The 20,501-nt window shown below is 41.1% G+C and overlaps 1 protein-coding gene across 1 annotated transcript; it reads left to right on the top strand.

The window, feature by feature from the left end:
* Positions 1–435: 435 nt before the first annotated feature.
* On the top strand, positions 436–19,619 carry ATG4B (autophagy related 4B cysteine peptidase). Its single transcript, XM_083741920.1, has 13 exons — positions 436–590; positions 6,549–6,647; positions 7,152–7,223; positions 9,170–9,268; positions 9,850–9,951; positions 12,265–12,337; positions 12,899–12,978; positions 13,454–13,650; positions 13,933–14,011; positions 14,621–14,766; positions 15,056–15,112; positions 16,036–16,129; positions 17,787–19,619. The coding sequence occupies exons 1-13, from the start codon at positions 581–583 to the stop codon at positions 17,858–17,860; spliced, it is 1,182 nt and encodes a 393-aa protein (XP_083598046.1). The 5' UTR covers positions 436–580; the 3' UTR covers positions 17,861–19,619.
* The last annotated feature ends 882 nt before the right edge of the window (positions 19,620–20,501 follow it).

The raw sequence follows: 20,501 nt of genomic DNA, 5'->3' as shown, positions 1-20,501 counted from the left end.
CAGCACGCTTGCCTTTTTAAAAAACAACAGCAGCAACGGCTTTTTACCTCACGGCCTTACTGTCGGTACACAGAAAGAAGGCCAGACTGTTGTGGGGCTTTAATATGGTTAGAATGGAAGTGTGACGTGAACTCCTAGACACTGCAATGTTGGAGGTGGGGGGGTAAGGGGCGGGGCGTTAAGGTTCCGTACACAAATATGGCGGCCCCCACGGTCTGAGCTTTTCCTAGCCTGTGGTGGTTGTACTACTCGGAGAGGTCGAGAGCACATCCTGAAGAAATCAAAGCGCCTCCCCACTTCAGAAAGGTGCGAAGTTGAACCTAAAGGATGCCGTTTGGCAGAGTCACCCTCTCCGTACAACAAGATGGCGGCTCCCTAGCATCAGGAGGAAGCGGTGCGGTGCAGAAGAGCTTGCTGACCTCTTCAGCGAACCTATCCGCCACTCAGATGGGATGCGAAAAGCTACGCGATTGGGCGGGAGTCGGACAGTCGAGTCGAGTAGGTTAGAGTGCGCCGTTGTGGTGGTCTGTTTCTGTAAGGAGACAGCCGTGGTCGCCCCTGAATCTTGAGCGGGGGCAGAATGGACGCGGGTGAGAGAAGGGAAATGTCTGGGTTACTGGAATGGGGAGGCTATCCGGGGGCCGGCGGGGGGGGGGGCTTTCTTTGTGTCTGTGGCTCAGGGGTGTGGGGTGTGAAAGGGTGGAGGATCGGTCTGTTTTTCAGGAGAAGCTGGTGTTGCGGGATGGGCTAGGGAGAGGGTCGTTCAAAGAGTGGGGAGATGGAAGGGGGCGCTCTGTGTCGGGGGCACAAGAGGTCGTGTCTCAAAAAAGAGAGGGGGACACACTTCCTTTATAGAAGAGGTCATTGGGTAAAGTTGTTAAAAGGAGTCAGGCAAACGTGGTACTTCGCCTCCCGGTCTCGTTTCTGTAATAGACACACAGCTTGCTATGGCATTGTATTCTATTTATGCATTCCCTGCCCAAGCCAGCCTGTTTTTTGTCTTCCTAGCATTAGCATAGAATGGTGTTTTCAGTCCACAGTGCTGACGCTTCATCACCGGTGGGTTCTGTGACCTAGTGAAATATGCCAGGGTTAAAAGTTTTATGAAGTTGACAAGAACTTGGGAATTAGTGGGAGTTGGTGAAGTTTGCGTGTGAGGCCTTGTAAGCTGAAAGTGTGTTTTTGTTTTTTTGCTCCCTGACATGTTGCTGCAGTGGATTCTTCTTGGGGCACTGTGGGACAGTGCGGCTGCATGACAGCTGGTTATAATACTATGTCAAAGTGCTACAACTAAGATGGAAAAACCGTGAGGATAGTAAAGAATAAGATAGCGAATCAAGTAACTCTCTTATTCTTCATCCCCTCCTTGAACTTCCCCAGTAGGTGGAAAAACATGTGATAGTCAAGGACTGAAGTTCTTAAGTCCCCCCGCCCCTAAATAAGATAACTTAAGCAAGTACACACACATTCTTAAATCTGTGCCCTACTGAACTTTGTTGAAAGCCCCTAGGTGCCTCCCAGATAACCGATCATTCATGTCTGACAGAAATGCACAGTATTCTCTCCCCCCCCCCCCACTGTCATGTAGTAATCAGTTGTTCTGAATCCATCATGGTATGAAATGTATGGCTCCTAAAACTATACAAATACCCTCCAAAAATATATGCTCTTTATTTCACCACACCATAGCTCCATGGCAGCCCTATCTTTTGGAATTTTGATCAAACCATATGAAGTGAAAATAATTAGAATTAGTTGCAATACAGTATTAGAGTCATTTGATTGCAGGTAACCTGTTTCCTTCAGCCAGAATGCTTGAGGGCAACTCAGAATTGTGTCTGTGATCACTTGCCTTGTGGAAGAAGATTCCTAGTTCAGATCAAATTGTTGGCTTTTACTTGCTGTGTATTTGATGTCAGCCACATATTTAAAAATTGTATTTGTATTCTGCCTGTTCTCTGAGGCGTTCAGAGTGGTATTTTAGTCTCCCAGAAGCCCTGTGAAATGGGCTAGACTGAAAAATAGTAATCTGTCCAGTACTACAGAGTGAGCTTTACAGCTAAAGACCAAACTATTAACACAGTTTGTCCTAGTGTGTCTGTGTTTGTGGTTTTTCGATTTTTACAAATACCTGGTGTGTGAGAGCTGTTTCAGGACTATAGTGTGGCAAAGGCATAAAGTCACCCTTTGCTCCATGCCGTGGTTCAGTCCAGCTGGGTGTGTATTGTGTGCAAGCTATTTTTTAAACACGCAAACAGCCATAAAAGGGTTGATGGTGGTAATAATGTCATGACTACTTTGGCTGTTATTGGGTTTCCCATATCCAGCTCTCTAGCCACTGCACCTACTGGCCACCTGTGGAATGTTGTTGTTGTTGTTATTATTATTTACTGTTTTGCTCTTTTGTTTTCTGTTGGTTGGTCACATGCTGAAGTCATGCAAAAGGGCATCCTGGGGCCTTTTTGTTTGTGGGTTTGGTGGTGGTAATTTTTTTTAAGATTTCCCCCAATTTCATCCCAGTCATATTTTGACATATTTAATAGTTGGGGCTTATCTCCAGTGCCTTAACACTAACCAATAATTTGCTTACTTTCTTGAAACTGGCACTATGATAAACACTTTATTTTAACATTGGTTGCTAAGGATCAGTTGCCCAAGAAGTTGCTCTTGAGCTAGTGAAGTGACGACTCAGTAATTGAGGTGGCTTTCTTTATTGTAGCTTGGCATTCCAGAAACACTAACAGTTTATTTTGTTCTGATCTTTGACTATAATCACTGAGACATGAATAAGATTTTCTCATTACTAAGAGTCTTAACAATGGCCATTCTTTATCAAGCCTGGCCATTCTAGCTGTGGAAGTTGCAAAGCAGATAGAACAAGTGGTTTTGAGTTTTTTCATGTTGCCTAGGTTCACAGACAGCTGTGAGAATGATGTACCATTTCCCAGAGTGTAATGGCAGTTCCTCGTTATATTTCATTTTTTGTCCTTCCTTTGACATGTAATATAGAATCATTTGTCTGTAAAAATGATGGCTGTGTCCGGATAGGCGACGTAAACCTCTTCTGCTTTGACCAGTAAAAATAACTGTGCATGAATAGCCTATAATGGTGGTAATTGGCCTGTGTTATTTATTTATTTTTGGATTTGCTTCTTATGAAACTTATTGAAGCGATTTCACAACACAATAAAAACAGTTAAAACAATTGCATAGATGAAACAATTTCAAATAAATTCAGATACTGACAATGGAGACTCTGCCTGTCTGATATATAATGGGAGGGATTTCCAAAGGGTAGGTGCCGCCATATCAAATGTCCAGTTCTGGCACTGTGTGGAACACCCTTCCTGATAAGATGGCATCTCTTTGTTTTAAGTCACTTTGAGTCACTTTTGTGAAAACAACAAATATTGATGGGGGTAAATAAACTGGATGCTTTCTTTGCCGGTTTGTGACTATCTACTAGTACTACTACTAATTTTATTATTTGTATGCCACCCACCTGACTGGGTTTCCCCAGCCACTCTGGGCAGTACCCAACAGAAAAATAAAAATACGTTAAAACATCAAACATTAAAAACCTCCAATAAAAATAACATCATACGTCCAGAATAGAGAAAACAATGTGGACTGTATCACTACAAATATGGACTTCCTGATTGCTTCCACTTTGTTAAAACTATGTTTGTGAGAGTCCTATCTCCTTTGGATGAAAGAAAGTATGGTGATATAATATAAGAGGTGCCAGTTGAGGTAATAACAAAAATAGATAGTAAACAAACATGAGTGAAGATCATACAATAGAATAGAAATAATAATACTTACAGTACATGGCTTCTGGTGAGAGGAGGGGGGTTTACTCTCCCTTTTATGGATGTCAATGTGCTCATTGAAAAATAAATCAAATAATTATATTTAATTTATTTCCCACCCAAATATTCTAATATTTTTTTGGGAGGGGATAAAATAAATATAATCAGCAGCAGCAGGTTGCCATCTCCTAGAGATTTCCTGGATGATCTTTTAGCTTTCTATGTATAGTTGAGTCCTTTTGATTGCTTTTCTGACTCCTTGCCACAGTTAATTGACAAGAGTTTTTCCTTGTACTGCACACTTGGTAAGGTTGCCAGAAGTTATTTGTTCCAGAGCAGCCCCATAGAAGTCAACAGATGAAAGATACTGCAGCTGGCACAACAAGCTAATAATCTAAACCATGTGTATGCTGGGGCCATCTTTCTGCTGCTTATCATACTAACTTCTTGATCACGGTATCATGTGGTTTATAATATATATCAATCTCCATATTGAAACATCTTAATGCGGAGGAATTATTGATATGTGACTTGATAAGCACCCTCACTGTCTGGGAACAGAATATAATAAGCTAGTAGTGGGGCATGATGCCCTCTAAGGTGAGGCTGCAGAGCATGTGAAATTTGAACTGAATGTATGATCTGGAGATCTATTGATTTTTTGACTACACAAAATGAAGAAGGTCAAGGAGAGAAAGATGTGACATTGAGGTGCATATTTGCTTCCGAACCTTTATTTGTTCATGTTGATTCAGATTCCTAGAAATGGGCTGTATGGTTCCTTTGGTGTTGCTAAAGAGGCCTAGGATTTTCTCTCTTTATAGATTTCAGCCTCCTGCTACTTGTTCACCGTGTTACCTTTACTGTTGCAGATATGAGTAAATTGGGGAAAGCTTACATTTGTTTATCAGATTTATTTCCTGCCCCTCATCACATTGGATCCCAGGGTAGGCTGGAACAATATAAAATACAATATGTCAATAAAATACAGTTGAAAAGCATTTAAACAGGTCCATCTCTCATGTAAACCCCAATATACTCAGGTGACTTAGACAAGTGGTTCTCAAAGTGGGTGGCAGGCATGCCAACTCCTAGGGGTTGGAAGTGTTTTCAGCTCCCTCAAAAACAGCTGGCAGGGGGCTGTGCCCCCTCCTTGCTGAGCAGGTAGAGGAGGCCGAGTGAGGAGCCGAGCATGGCTCGTTCCTCCTGAGCATGAGAGAGGAAGCCATGCCGCACTGGGCTCTGCCTTGTCCTGTCAATGCAGCGTGTGCATGATGTCACACACTTGCAATGTGAACTGGGCCCCCTCAATCTTAAGTGCAATGGGGTACCTCTGGTAGATGGTACCCACCCAGGAGGCAGTGGGATTACCTGGGGGGAGCACAAGAGGCAGGGGCACTGCAGGTGTAAATGACTACCAGCCTTTGAAAAGCTGGTATCTTTGGATCAGGGTCATCAATTTTGCCGACTTAATTAAACTATATATTTTGAATTGGATTTTGAATAAATGTGCAGTTGTTACTGTTTTGAATTTTATTGTGCGAGTATCTTCTTTAGTGGGTCGTGCAAACTGCTATTCTGAGTAATGCTTTTTATGGGATAAGATAAGGGGCACTGGAGAGGAGTTTTTAGAACCAAGGGGGAATCGCGAAAACATTTGGGAACCACTGCTTAGACTAGAGGAAGAGTTCTGTCTTCAACCGGTACCACAAAACAGGCAAAGTAAACACCAGCCAAGCTTCAAGAGAAGAGTGTTCCAAAACCAGGACACCATTGCTAAGAAGGCCCTCTGGCAGTGTAGCATGGAATAAGTGTTGGAGTGTCTCTTTTGCTCCCAATAAAAGTGAAATGTAAGACAGGTTCCTAATCTGTAAATTGGGAGTGAAATAGCACTTCTGGGGATGAGGGAGTCTTCCTCGCAGCCCAAATCCCTGAAGGGTTATGAGGAGCGAAGTGTGTAAATTTTGAAAATTGCATAATATTCTTCTCATCTAACTCAAGGAAAGTTGTAGCCTTCAGCTTTTTCCCTCTGAGTTGTTCTTGCTCTGTTACCTCATCTCCTGTTGCTCCTCCTATCTTTATTTTTCTTTCTCTAAAAAAACTGAAGCACAGGTGGTGGCCTTGGTGTGACCCACCGGTTGAAAACCACTTTAGAACGTACAATGAAAGACCAGAATCTAGATGCATCCTGTAAGTGGCTGGATTCCAGCAGAGTATCTATCTTGGCAGACAGTGAACAGAAAATTCAGCTTGACGTGGAGTGTCATGTTGTTCACAAATTGGCTACTGGTTCTTTTGCTGTGTGTTTGGGTGTGAATAATGGTGATGAGGCCACCCCCACTATTGGGTTGTCTTGTGTCTACATATGCTGGAAAAGGAAGAAATGAAATGTTGAGGTTTTAAGATTGGTGATGGGCAGATCAGTTCATAAGCGTGCATTTATCAATCCATTCTTTTCTATGTTGGTGTGGTGCTTTTTAAAAATCTTTATGAAAATGCACATTTAAATATGGACTTTTGAACTTATTTTCTCCCAAAATATATTTAGAAATGTTCATTTTATCTGAAACCACACATTTTAAAAAATCATTTTAGTACCTCTTTGAATAAGGAAACTGCATTGCAAAAAATTGGTAGGTATAACCTCCAAACCTTAGCTACATGTTGATCCTCACATGCAGGGACAAAAGCCTCAAAAGATTAGTCACAGTCTTGTGTATTTTTGTTTTTGAACAGCTACGCTCACGTACGATACTCTCAGGTTTGAGTATGAAGACTTCCCAGAAACCAAAGAGCCTGTTTGGATCCTGGGGAGAAAATATAGTGTATTAACAGGTATTTGAAGGGCTATAAATACTCCAGTCAGCTGTGTTGCTAACTCTACTTTTTGAAGGCTTGGGGTGTATGTTTGTGGCTTTGATTTAACAGCTTGCCTTTCTCTTTTCACTTCTTAACTACCTCCATTGAATATTCATAGAGAGAGCAGTCATTATTCAAATACAGATGTGCAGTCCACCCTCCTTCCTCATTTTCCTGAATGAGCTTAGGCTCTGGAATCTAAAGGCTAAAATAAAGAGAGAGAGAGCTCCCAATAAAAGATGAAATGTTAATGTGTATTCTCCCACATGCATACTGTATTAGTTTTCTTGTACCTTTTGTAGTTTGTAGTCCAGAGAGCTGATGAACCTAAAAGGTTCCTAAACCTCCCTAAAAGGAACCACTTTTTAAAAAAAAAACTTCTCTTGGTTTGGTTAATTAATTCAGTGACAGTACCACTGAATCAGTACAGTGTCAACACACTTCCAGAAAAAATGACATGTGGTGTTTTCACTTCCTTAGAGAAAGAGGAGATCCTGTTAGACGTGACCTCTCGTCTTTGGTTCACATACAGAAAAAGCTTTCCTGCCATTGGTAAGTAGGAGAGTTCATTCACTATGTTACACAACCTCAAATGAAGTTGGTTTATTTCTTAGTACCCAATTGCCCCTTAGCCCAGTGATGACAGCAGGGATCATGTGTTGAGTTGTGCTCCCAAAATCTGAAAGCTCTGTTCTGCTCATTGGAGGGTGGCATAGAAGCATGTTGCTCTGCTAGCTTCTGGAAAGCAACTTTACTTCTTCCTCTGTTCTGATGCGACATTTGATTCTATTTCTGGTATTCATAGAAAAAGGAAATGTGCTCCCACCTTGAAAACAGGAAACACACAGAAAATGCAGAAGTTGAAAATTACAAAGGAAACTTGTTTTGGAGGGCGGGTGTGTGGTGCTTAGAAGTCTATTCCCAGAATAATTTATTTGTTGCACATCTGTATACCCATACCCTGGGATCACTTGTTGGGCGAAAGGTGGATTAGAGATGAAAAGAAACATGAAATAGATCAATACTTGACTTGCAAAAGAGGAAAATAGCTTATATTAGTTAAAACAATTTGACAATATGTTACTTTCAATAACATTGCTATTGGATTTTTAAAAAATGCTCTGGAAGCCAAAGTTGATAGTTCTAAAGAATGCTGAGGATGGAGAGAATTTTCAAGAAGGTGACTACCCACATCCATTTTAAGGTGTTAAAAATAATAATTAAAAGTATAGGTGGAAATTAATGTTTTCTTATATGGTTATGGTTACATGGAAAGCATTATACTGAGTCAGACCTTTGGTCTATCTAGCTCACTAATGTCTACACTGATTGGCAGTGTAGTGTGTTCTAGACAGAGGACATTCCCAGCTCTACCAGGAGATACCATGGATTGATTCTGGGACCCTCTGCATATAAAGATATTCTACCACTGAATTAGGGCAGTGTGCAAAACTCGCATTGTTCTAGGCGCATTTTGCAACTGGGAATTTCATTAGTGAGAGCAGTTTCTAAGATCTGGGTGCAGTACTACCCCTAAGATTTCAGATTAAAACTGAAGAGTGGAAGGAACGGAGGACCTTTTTCTGCCTCCCTTACTTCCAGCTACTCTCTGAAGACTGGAGAAGAGACTCTCTTAAGAATATTAGGGGGTTGGGCAGGGGAAGGACTAGACCAGGGGTAGGCAACCTAAGGCCTTTGGCTGGATGCGGCCCAATTGCCTTCTCAATCTGGCCTGCGGACGGAAATCAGTGTGTTTTTACATGAGTATAATGTGTCCTTTTATTTAAAATGCATCTCTGGGTTATTTGTGGGGTGTAGGAATTCCTTCATTAATTTTTTTCAAAATATAGTCAGGCCCACCACATGGTCTGAGGGACGGTGGACCGGCTCACGGCTGAAAAAGGTTGCTGACCCCTGAACTAGACCATGCAAAAAAATGAGCATAATACTTTAGCTGCCGTTCATTCATTTTCAGCTTTGTTTTCTTGTTATAAAAAAGAGTGCCTAGACATTCCGTTGTTCCTCCTATAAGCTAGGTTTAAGGTGCTCGTAGCTATCATATCTCAGTTTCTAACACTGAATTAGGGTCATTCCCATTCTCCCAAGTTATAAGTTGTTCTTATAATGGCTACAAAATATCTGTAGCTCTTTTTCCAATACTATGTATAATCCAGGTTCAATGCAATAAAAAAAAAGTGTGTATGTGTGTTACATAAATATATTTTACTTCATCTAATTTTTGCATTTATTTTTCTGAGCTGAAGAGAAGACCAATATGATACAGTGCAGTCCTATGAATGCCAATGCAGAAATAGGTCAGACTGTGTTCAGTGAGTCTTAACTCCAACAAATGTAAATAGGATTACAGCCATAGCCAGGTTTCTGGGCTTTCCAACCTATGTCTACTCAGGTATACAGCGAAAATCACATTGCCCCACACCACATATGCCACATGTGCCACTATGGTTGGTTTCTATTCTTTCTTTTTGTGGTTCCAGGGGGAACAGGTCCTACATCTGACACTGGCTGGGGCTGCATGTTAAGGTGTGGTCAGATGATCTTTGCTCAGGCCTTGGTTTGCAGACACTTAGGCAGAGGTAAGTCAAACCCCCCCCCCCAAAAAAAACACAAATGAATATGGTACTGTGACAATGTCATATGTTTGTGTTCAGATACCAAAAGGGCCTTTTAAAAACTGCATTTAAACAGTGAAGAACTAGACAATAAAGCTGTCCCTAAATATAATATTCCAGTTCATCCTTAGTAGCACCACCTCCTTCATAATAGATAATACGTTGGGTAAAAGTGCAGTTCACAAGGGACATGCTAACCTGCAATTATTTGGTGGTGGGTCAACTTGCTTGCTCCTTGCAGTGTGAAGTGTTTTTTGAGCATGGATTTGTCACAGTAGGAATAAATTGTTACTGTTAATGCTACATGACAGGAATGCAAGTAAACACTCAACTGGAGGGTGTGAAAACAAGACTGAGGTGTCTTTCGCTACTCAGAGACCAGACTGGAAAGTAAAATGTTGATTTTGCTTTCCATTTCTTTGCCAAACGGTTTTGTTTAATAGTTCGGGATTATAGTCTTCAATATTCTTTGTCATTTTTTGTGATGTTGTGAAAACAAATAATGTGTGGCGTTGAGAAAATTGATTAGATCTTCTATATCTCAGATTGGAGGTGGGTGAAAGGGAAGAAGCAAATGGAAAACTATTACAATGTTCTAAATGCCTTCATTGACAAAAAAGACAGCTACTACTCAATCCACCAAATAGGTAAGATGGATACCTATGCTGTGTTTCTATCCCTTCCTTGCAGTAAGGACAAAAAAAATTCCTTCCAGTAGCACCTATGTTTTGACTATGGCAGACCAACACGGCTACCTATCGGTTGCAGTAAGGAGTTCCTGATTTATAGTTTTTTGAGGGAAACTACTTATAAATTGCACTGTTAACTATATACTAAGAATGTGGACTGTGTTTAGACAGTAAACTCATGCCAACTAATGAGGACAATGGTATATTCAAAGCATCTGTTGCTGTTGCTGTAAATGAACAAAACAACATATGTTGTTTGTGCTGTTCAGAAAGAGAGGTCATTATGTGAGTTTTGGAGGAGGAGGAGGAAACATGGTGATGGAGGTGATTCAGATTTCACATTTTATGGAACTAGGTGATCTAGATGGGGGCCATTTCAGAATTATGCTTATTTCTATAATAGTGCAATCCTATACATATCTACTCAGAAGTAAACATCATTGGGCTCAGTGGGACTTTCTACCAGGTGCATAGAATGTTCCTGAAGTTTTACTTGTCAATGAGTTACCTGTATTTTTCTTTTGTAGCTCATGTGGACAACACTAGACAACACTAATGAAAAATTAGACTTTTTCATTTCCTATTGTAAATCTTGTCCCAGAGATGAAGGCTCTAATCCAGAGATTTTACTCTGCAGAGTAGGCTACTGTACAGTGAGATACTTCCTTTCATCTGTAACAATACAAAAAAGATCTCCTGGCACATCCGCTTCACAGAATGTGGGGTGAAATGCGCACAAAGTGAAGCCCAGTGAGACTTTCCTGAATAGCCTTCTATTCAAAATCTTCATGCTTCTTCTGCGCTGAGCAATCAAATTACTAGGGAGCCATTAGAAATCTATTTGTTTTTAATTTTTTAAAAGTCCACTGTGGTTTGACCTTTGATATTACCCTGATATTGTCCTGCTCACAAACAAACAAACGAAGACAATGGTATATTTTAAAAAAACTGTGTGTTTTATATCTGGTTCCAGAGAATTGAACTCTTGCTGAATGTTTTCACTAGACAAAGTCCCTTGTGAGTCTGTCTCTGACAGCTGTATATATCACCTAAATGGTCTCGTGAATCCACTTTTGGATGGATGGACTTCCTCCATATTTAGTGACCATCTGATACTAGGCACTCTCAACTTTATTAGGAATCACAATTAAATTAAAATCCTGGTTTTAGCATAATGAGCAGTCTGATACTATGCATGCTTACTGAGAAGTAAATCCCACTGAGTTAAGTCTGCTGATGCTGTGGTCCTATACTAATTCATCCATGTAAATAAGACTCCTGAAAATAATTAGGATAAGAAAAACAGACAGTGTGACTGTCAACGCCTATTCATATGCTTGACTAAGGTCAAGCAGTTAAAAAGAGTCAGTGGATTCTGTGTGTGCAGCACATTCTAAGATTTTTGAGGACTGCTTGAGAGTAACTAATGAAAAGTCAGGAGTTTCCCCAATGGACATCACAATGATTGGCAGCACCCAAACATATGTAGCAAACACAGAAGTTTTAATGCTTCCAAGGCTAAGGTGTAGAAATGTGTTCTTAGGGATAAATGGAGAAGGCAGGAATCATGTTATAGCCTTGGTCTCCAAATATGCCAAGCAGCTGCAATATGATTTAAGGAGAACTGTGGGTTCTTGGAATCTCTCAAAATCTGGTGAACAGAATGGTTTTTCCAACAATAAAAACTGTGTCAGATTAGTATGGCTTTCCCCATGGAAGCACATTTTTGGTACTTTCCTTGATGCTTCTGAAGACATCTTGTGCATTACAGAGTATGAGCATTTCTCCCCCACTTTTTAATACCTAAATCATTTCAATAGAGAAAGCGTTCAATAAGCCTTCTAATATGCCTTCTTTGAGGAGTATGCAGATTGTTGCTTGTTACATTTTGCAATTATTTCACCGTCCTTTGGCTCCAGAGAGGTAGCAAAATCTAAGTACAGTGGTACCCCGGGTTACATACGCTTCAGGTTAAATAAGCTTCAAGTTACAGACTCCCCTAACCCAGAAATAGTGCTTCAGGTTAAGAACTTTGCTTTAGGTTAAGAACAGAAATTGTGCTCCGGCGGCGCGGCAGCAGCAGGAGGCCCCATTAGCTAAAGTGGTGCTTCAGGTTAAGAACAGTTCCAGGTTAAGTACGGACCTCCGGAATGAATTAAGTACTTAACCTAAGGCACCACTATATCTGCTAACTAATTTAAGTACCCATAGTATTTCAGAAAGAGCCTTGACTGAAATTATGGACCAATTATGGTTTGTTTGCTGTTGCAGCCCAGATGGGAGTTGGAGAGGGGAAATCCATAGGCCAGTGGTATGGACCAAACACAGTTGCACAAGTACTCAAGTAAGTGCTCAGTGAATCCAACTGTCTTGGGTATTATTATTTTTTAGTACACAAAACTCTTAGTAACTGTTACTGTGCTAAAAATTAGAATTATTTGCCTTGGCTCGAATGATTAGAAAACATCCAAATCAACACACATATATGCAGTTCTGACTTACACCATATCACAATATGCATTTTGTATTGGGTTAGTGGAAGGGGTGATTGAGGTTAGGGTTCCATATAAGTAAAGAGTCTATGGGGAAGGCAGATAGCACTATGTAGATATTCTGCCTCACTGGTTATTAGAAGGCCAGCCTAGATCATGTCTCATCTCTGACCTTTTACTATGATGTTTGTATTTTATACACACGGGAAACATCTCCTGTGAAATAAGAGCTGCAAAAATTTGCTCGCTAAAATAAGATGAAAAATAAGACTTGGGATACCATATTTGCTACATGACTACCACCGGGTAGCAATCTGGATTTCCAAAGTGTTCTAAACCCTTGATGTAGTGGCAGATGCTCCTTTCTCTAATGCATTTGCCTCTTAACTTTCTTCTTGTTCTCTTCCTTCTAGAAAACTTGCCACTTTTGATACATGGAGCTCCTTGGCAGTGCACATAGCCATGGACAATACTGTTGTGATGGAGGAAATTAGTAAGTGTTTCCTTTGTGGGGCTGTGTTGTCTTTTTGATGAAATAAATCTATATGGAATGGAACGGAACTGTGGAGTGTCTATGTTTACAGCAATGCTTCCTGACTCTCATGGGGATGTGCTTTAGAAACCCAACCAGAAAAGCCAAATGGGTGCAATTAACTTACATCAATTCAGATTGTAAAGTGAAACTGATTGTTAACTATGAACAAGGGCACTTCCTTTAAAGAGGGGAAAGAATTTTACAAATATCAGACCACTGACTAATTTAGTGGGGCATGTTAGAGGTGGGTGCCTGAAATAGGACAAGAGCAGAAATCTTCTCGAGTGCTTTCATATTGTGTTTGGAGGAAAGTGGAAATGTCCTATTGTTGGTGCCCTGACTCTTAGATTCTATGAACACAAAGGATGGTTTTTTGGCAGCTATTTGAGACTTTTGCTGAAAGTGTTTGTGCTTATGACTTATCTCTTCATAGGAAGGCTGTGCAAGCTCAGCTGTCCATGTCCTGGGGCTTCAGCATTTCCTGCTGCAGAATCGGACTTGCTTTCCAATGGTTATCCAGATGGAGCAGAATGTATGGACAGGCTATTGTCCTGGAAACCTTTGGTGCTCCTGATACCTCTTCGCCTTGGTCTCACAGACATCAATGAAGCCTACATTGAAACACTGAAGGTAGAGGGGGAAATTACTTACCTGGGATTAGAACTTGTTTATGAGTAGACATGCCTAAATTGTGCTGTCAATTACCTTGCTCCTTGCAAATCTTCTGCACTGCGGTGGTCCTCCCTTGCAGCAGAACATTTGTTCTAAAAATGACTGTTCTGCTGCCTTTTCCTGAATAATCTGAAGGCCAGCATGTGTCTCCATGTTTCTAAACACAGATTGTTCTTTACTTGGGTAGATTTTCCAGTTTATGCCAGCTGATATGTGACTCATTGCCTGCCTGTTTTCCAGCACTGTTTTATGATGCCTCAGTCCTTAGGAGTCATTGGAGGAAAACCTAATAGTGCTCATTATTTCATTGGATATGTAGGTGAGTAACTGTCATCAGGGAGTACATCAGTGGATTACCTAGCTAAATTTTGGGAGTACAGCTATAAGCCTACCAAGGGAGCAACTTTATCAGATGCACATTGCCTGTCACATGGCACGCCTAGCCATTAAAGAAGAATGCTTTGCTAGATAACAAATCTTTGTGTATCATTTTGGTTTAGATAAAGTATTAATTGTTGAGAAATAGAGTCAGTGCTTCCCCCCACCCCTACAAAAATAGGTGCCAGAACTCACCATGAAGTCGTTACAGTAAGTATCATGCTTTTTAACAAACAAACAAAAAAGAAGTGCTGATACTCACCATGAAGTTGATACAGTAAGCGCCACAATGTTTAATAACAAAAAAAGAGGTGCCAGAACTGTGTGCCCATTGGGTACCCCCTGAAAAAAAGCACTGAATTGAGTGGTCCCTCATGCATTACCATCTTACGCCATTTTTTACCGTTTCCTTTTGCAAGTATTTAAGACCTCTGTGACTTTCCCATTCCTGATCTTCCTGAAATGTAGCAACAGCGTACATTTGATCCGTTCTCTTCCCATGCGAAGTCTAATATTGTATTTCCTTTTTATGGCATCTATTTTTGTCTAGGTGAAGAATTAATCTATCTTGACCCACACACTACTCAGCCTGCAGTGGAGCCCATGGAGAGCGGCCACATCCCTGATGAGAGTTTCCACTGTCAGCATCCACCCTGCAGAATGAGCATTGCGGAGCTTGATCCTTCAATTGCGGTGGTGAGTGTGTGCACCTGCAGTGAACTTTCACGTTGTGAGACAGCTGCTACCTGTCTTTCAGCTCTCCATTAGTTTCTAGCTGATTCCTCTCCCTACAAGGACAGTGGTGTTGCCTTGCCTCCCTCCCATCTTCTCGCTATACTAACCTTTTAGCTGTCAAAATGCGTCTGCTTCTCAAAACATTTCCAAGATATATTCATTTACACAGAACACGAGACACGATTCTTCCTGATCTTGAAAGCATTTTCTGTTAATGTTAAGCCAATGCAAACTTTGCCTTTCCTTGTAGGGCTTCTTCTGCAACAATGAGGAAGACTTCAATGACTGGTGCCAGCAAGTAAAGAAGGTTTGTCTACAGCAAGTCCTTTGGTAAAAAAGGATAATATGTGCCCAAGTAACTTTTAAAAAATTATAGAAGTGAATTCAGCTTTGATGGATACTGACTAATACATTGGAACAGAATCAGCATTAATGCAAAGATGTGTTGACCATGTGATCTTAGCTTGACTTCTTTGAGACCAGGGCCTTCCTTAATAGGCATGTGACCAGCATCTGGGATAGGTCAGGAATGAGGAACCTGTGGTCTTTTAGATGTTGCTGGATGCAACTCCCCTTAACCCTGTTCCCTATTTATTAGCCATGCTGACTGGGGCTGATGGCAGTTGGAAGTCCAGCAACATTGAGGAAGCCACAAGTTCCCCATCCCTGGGGCAGAGGAACGTTCAGGTTGTACTTAACTGGGGAAATGTTTCAGCTGCTTCTCTTTTTAAACCTTTTTGCCTGATGCTCCTCCTGTGAAGTTCCCCGTGAAATATATATTTGTTAATATACTTCCAGTTACAGATAGGTAGCCGTGTTGGTCTGCCATAGTCAAAACAAAAAAATTAGTTGGTCTTTAAGGTGCTACTGGAAGGAATTTTTTTGTTTTGTTAATATATTTATTGATCATTTGCATCTTCCAGGATTTTTTTTTAAAGTCATGGTGTTTTGCAAAAGAGCATCTAAGGCTACAATGCTATGCAAGCTTTTCATAATAATCAGCCCAAAATGGGGAATAAGCCCTAATGAATATATCCAAACTTACTTTGAAGTAAACATGCTTTGCATTTCACAGTAAAATGATATTAAATAAGCAATAGCTTTTAAAATACAAATCCATAAAGTATGAAGCTGTCTTGCGTAGCATTAACAAGTTATGGTAAACCCTAGGAATACCTTGACTGAGGAATTACCAGCTAGTTGTACACTTTTTCCATTATTTTCCAACAGTTGTCACTGATCAGAGGAGCCCTACCAATGTTTGAACTGGTTGAACACCAGCCTTCACACTTCTCTAGTCCTGATGTTTTGAATCTTACTCCAGGTAATGCTTGCCTATTTGACTGGTTTTGGGTTACTCCAATTGCATAATTGTTGTGGTAGCTTTCAATTCTTCTTAGCCTAAAGTATATATCCTAGATGAGGCATTTGGCATTGGAAAGCCCACTGAAATTCATTTCAGTTGCAGTTTGGGAATGTTTAATCCCATATAGAATCACTATTGAAATGAACATAGTGACCATTTAGGCACATTTTCTTTCATTAAAAGGGATGAGGAAACCAACCTATTTCTTGTCAGCAATATTATGCATACACTTGTGATACTGGTCTCCCTTTTAGCAAAATGTTAACTAATGCTTTACTTATTTTACCATTCCTGCTTGTGGGAAAACGTTTACTTTTAAATAACATTGTCATTACATAATTTTACAGCCGCAATTAATATTTGACAACCAGCATATAATATTTGACAACCAGCATATAATATGGGACGCAGGTGGCGCTGTGGGTTAAAGCCTCAGTGCCTAGGACTTGCCGATCGAAAGGTCGGCGGTTTGAATCCCTGCGGCGGGGTGCGCTCCCACTGCTCGATCCCAGCGCCTGCCAACCTAGCAGTTCGAAAGCACCTCCGGGTGCAAGTAGATAAATAGGGACCGCTTACCAGCGGGAAGGTAAACGGCGTTTCCGTGTGCGGCTCTGGCTCGCCAGAGCAGCGATGTCACGCTGGCCACGTGACCCGGAAGTGTCTCCGGACAGCGCTGGCCCCTGGCCTCTTAAGTGAGATGGGCGCACAACCCCAGAGTCTGTCAAGACTGGCCCGTACGGGCAGGGGTACCTTTACCTTTATATAATATTTAGTAAATTATAATAAGAAGTCACCTCGAGTAGGTAAAAAAACCAAATATTGTTTAATTTTGATGTCAGATTTGGAATCTGAATTTTGAGGGGGATACTCCAAATTGTGAAACTTTAAATTTTGTCAAAGGTTTGCGAAAATCCTTCTGATTTGAAATTTGTTTCTAATATTTATCATAAAATTATAGCATGCTTTGTTTGAGTTTATGCTTTTTAGTCTGGTTTTTTCTGTGGTTTCTGTTGGGACTGTTTAACATTTTTTGCCAGTACAATGATCTGTGTGTTTCTGTTGCCCACTCATGTCAAACTGGACCTGTTAAATTAGGTGGACATGGTGAATGTCATTGCCAGCTACTTGAACTTGTTCTCTTTGGATCATAGACACCATGGCAATGCTGTTGTTTTTTTGCCTCTAACCCTATACGGGGAATATGGTGAAGAGACTCACATGTCATTAATAATGTGTCCAGGTGCTAATTCACACTTTCAAAGCAAAGTATTGTGCTTTGTGTAGTATGTATCATGTGTCATATGCAAGGCAACAAACATAGCTGTTTCAGGATAAAGAGTGTAGCATCATAGCACTTTAGTATGCTCTCAATCTTCAGAGTTAGGGAAATTACAATATTCATTGACCTCTCCCAGGTATAACAGGAACAGAGCCTGTTTGCATGTTATCTGATCAGTTTTTTTCTTTTACCTGCACAAGCAACTTTCTGTAATGTGCTGGTTCCCAAAACAGTCCAGTAGCATTCCTGGTCTTCTTGATAGATCTAAATATATGTGCTGGTGCAAATAACTCCAGGACTATATTAATTATGATTATACCTCTCTTTGCCTATCAGATTCTTCCGATGCAGACAGACTGGAAAGATTCTTTGATTCAGAAGATGAAGACTTTGAAATCTTATCCCTTTAAAGAACAATAAGAAGCTAACTCTGCCAATTTGTGTTGTGGGGGGAGGGGAGCTCCATGGAGAGCCTAGGGCTACCAGCTTTCATAGGTGCTTGTTGACATCCCTGCCTCCCATCCACCCCAGCATTCTGTGCAGCCTTGGAGCTGAGTGGATTTTTTTGCAGTGGGATCAAGAAACGGGTCATCATTTAAGGCCTTAATAGATTTAGTCAGGCTTTCTACGTGCAAGAGTACCTGCAAGAAAAGGAGGCAGTGTTTCCTAGGAGCTGAAGATTATTTTTATGTTAGCAAGCCAAAAGGGTGAGCAAGAATAGTAAAAGCCCTTCCGAGTGCTTGGTTCTTACAAGTTCTGTTATTAAGGAAAACTTAAAATCCCATTTGCTTCTGTCTCACTTTTTGTAGTTTGATGTGGAAACCAGCATAAAACACAGACACCTATCCAATAGCTGTCTCTTTAGCCCAGCAGAATGTGTTCTGTGTAAATTGGGGGGGGTAAAAGCTCTCACAAGATGATTTGCATCAACTGTTGCTACTCATGCTTTAATTTATCTCGGATACAGTGCTTCCAGAGAGATGTATTACTGCTTTTAAGTTCCAAAATGGCCCTTCGTTTTAAACTCTCATACTCTACCCAGTGGTGTCATTCTAGAAATCACGGAATCTCATCATGCATAGAAAATGATACAGTAAGAAGTATGGGTCGAAAATTACAAATATAACTTTTCAGTATAGAGAGTAGGGAGGGCTTGGACAAGTGCTCTCTTTCAGCTTGGAGGCCATTCACAGCACATCCAAAAGGAAGAACTGACAAGTTAACCAGGATATGGCTTCATTAAATATAACCTGTATTTGTTGGGTATTTTTCTATTCCATATTAAAAATATGGTGGCTGCTATTTAATAAAATGTGGTGGTAGAAACATCCACCAGCTCACTTGAATTGAAAGTACCTCTGCTTCCTTCTCTTGATTCCATCTTTTGTGTTTAGATTCTGATCATGAAATCCGGAGATTGTTACATGGATTTAAAATGCTTTGCTTTAATACCAAAATTGTGATATTAAAAGCCTGGCGTGGTTATTGCCAGAGGCTTGGCCCCCTCTTTCTTTCCCTGGTTTATACACTACACAAGGTTAAATTTCTCTTGCGTGGTGATATTCACTTGCTTTTCAGTTTTATGTTGTGACTTGTAAGGTATACTAGTTTCTAAAGAAAAGCTCAGCAAATTCTGGATGCCTCGAAATGTTAATTTACCAGCTCTCAGCTAGGCTGGAAATGGTGGCTGTTGTATTCTTCAAATAGCATTAGAGCTACCTTTGTTTAGAAGAGATGAGAATGGCTGGAGAGGACCCGCCACTCCCCACCCCACCCCCAAGTATTGACCACCTTTTTGAAATTCAGTCGCTTCATTGATGGATGCTGGAGGTGGCAAATATGTTTACAAAGCATTTTTTCCTGCATTTATCAGCAGTGCTATCAGCCTAAAAGATGGCAGTATAGCCATCTATAAAGTAACTGCATCTGGGGGTAACTGGTCTACTGGTAGTAGGTCGTAGGTCTGATTGCCCCTTAAAGCTGCCAGAAAGCAGAGGTCTGAACCATGATGCTTATTTGTCATTGTTATAACTTGCTGTCTTTCTCTTGCTGTTTCTCCTCTCCTCTTGATCATAGACTTTTGGAGGGAGAGGAGGCAGAGGAAGTGGGGCTGTGCTCCATTCATCAACTGCTTTCAATTTGTATCTGAATAAACTAAGTTAAAAGAAACCTTTGTATTTTTGGTACTTCTGCCCTGCTGAGTCGGAAATGTCAGACTAATTGAAAAGTGGGTCATAACCAAATGCTGTTTGCAACATATTCCATGAAATTTTTGGCCTGCTCTGTAAGATAGGGAAGAGTCCCTTCCCCTGAAGGATCAAACCAGGAGTGGCAAGAAACATTCTGCTCACTTCTCTCCTCCATATTCTGGTACTGCTTGCTTTGTGAGACCAAAGCTGCATTTTTCATAGAATCAGAATTGCAGAGCTGGAAGGGATCCTGACGATCATCTAGAATCAAGTCCCCCAGGGCCTCTCCTTGCATGCTGCTTGACAATGCTTGCTCGATCTCTGTAGAAGCCAGAGCATTTCCCCACCAGTTTGTGCGATGCAGCTGGTGCTCCTGGGACATGCTTGGTTCCCTACTTGTCCTGTGACAAGGACAAAATATAGGATAGGATCCGGCACTGGTAGATGCCTCACTGCTCTTGTTGAACATGGGCTCTTCTAGTCACTGAGTCTGGGACCAAACTCCTGGTTTCCTTCTGCATTGCTGAGAAGTAGGCAACCTCACTAGGAAGCAAAGATTGATCCTGCTTATATAATACAGGGTGTAATGTCATCCCAAGGTTACGGACTAACTTCTGGGAGAGGCAGCAAAATGAGGTACTTGTTATGTCCTAACACACAGCAATCAAACATGAGGCCTGAAGGTTGCATGCTGTCCTTGAGGCCTTGGTAGCCCTGGCACTGCCAAGGATGGTGCCGGGGATGAAGCGTAAGGGCTCAGACAGGGTCCTAGAGTCCTCCACCTTCCCAAAGCCTAGTTAGTGCTTTTTCAACTTTGAGAATAATGTGAGGGCTCTAGGACCCTGCCAGAGCCCTGTGCTTC

Source organism: Podarcis gaigeae (genome assembly GCF_964106915.1).
Source record: "Podarcis gaigeae genome assembly, chromosome: 5".
NCBI lineage: Eukaryota > Metazoa > Chordata > Lepidosauria > Squamata > Lacertidae > Podarcis > Podarcis gaigeae.
Note: the sequence above shows the minus strand (reverse complement) of the source record. Positions and strands in the feature narration are given on the sequence as shown.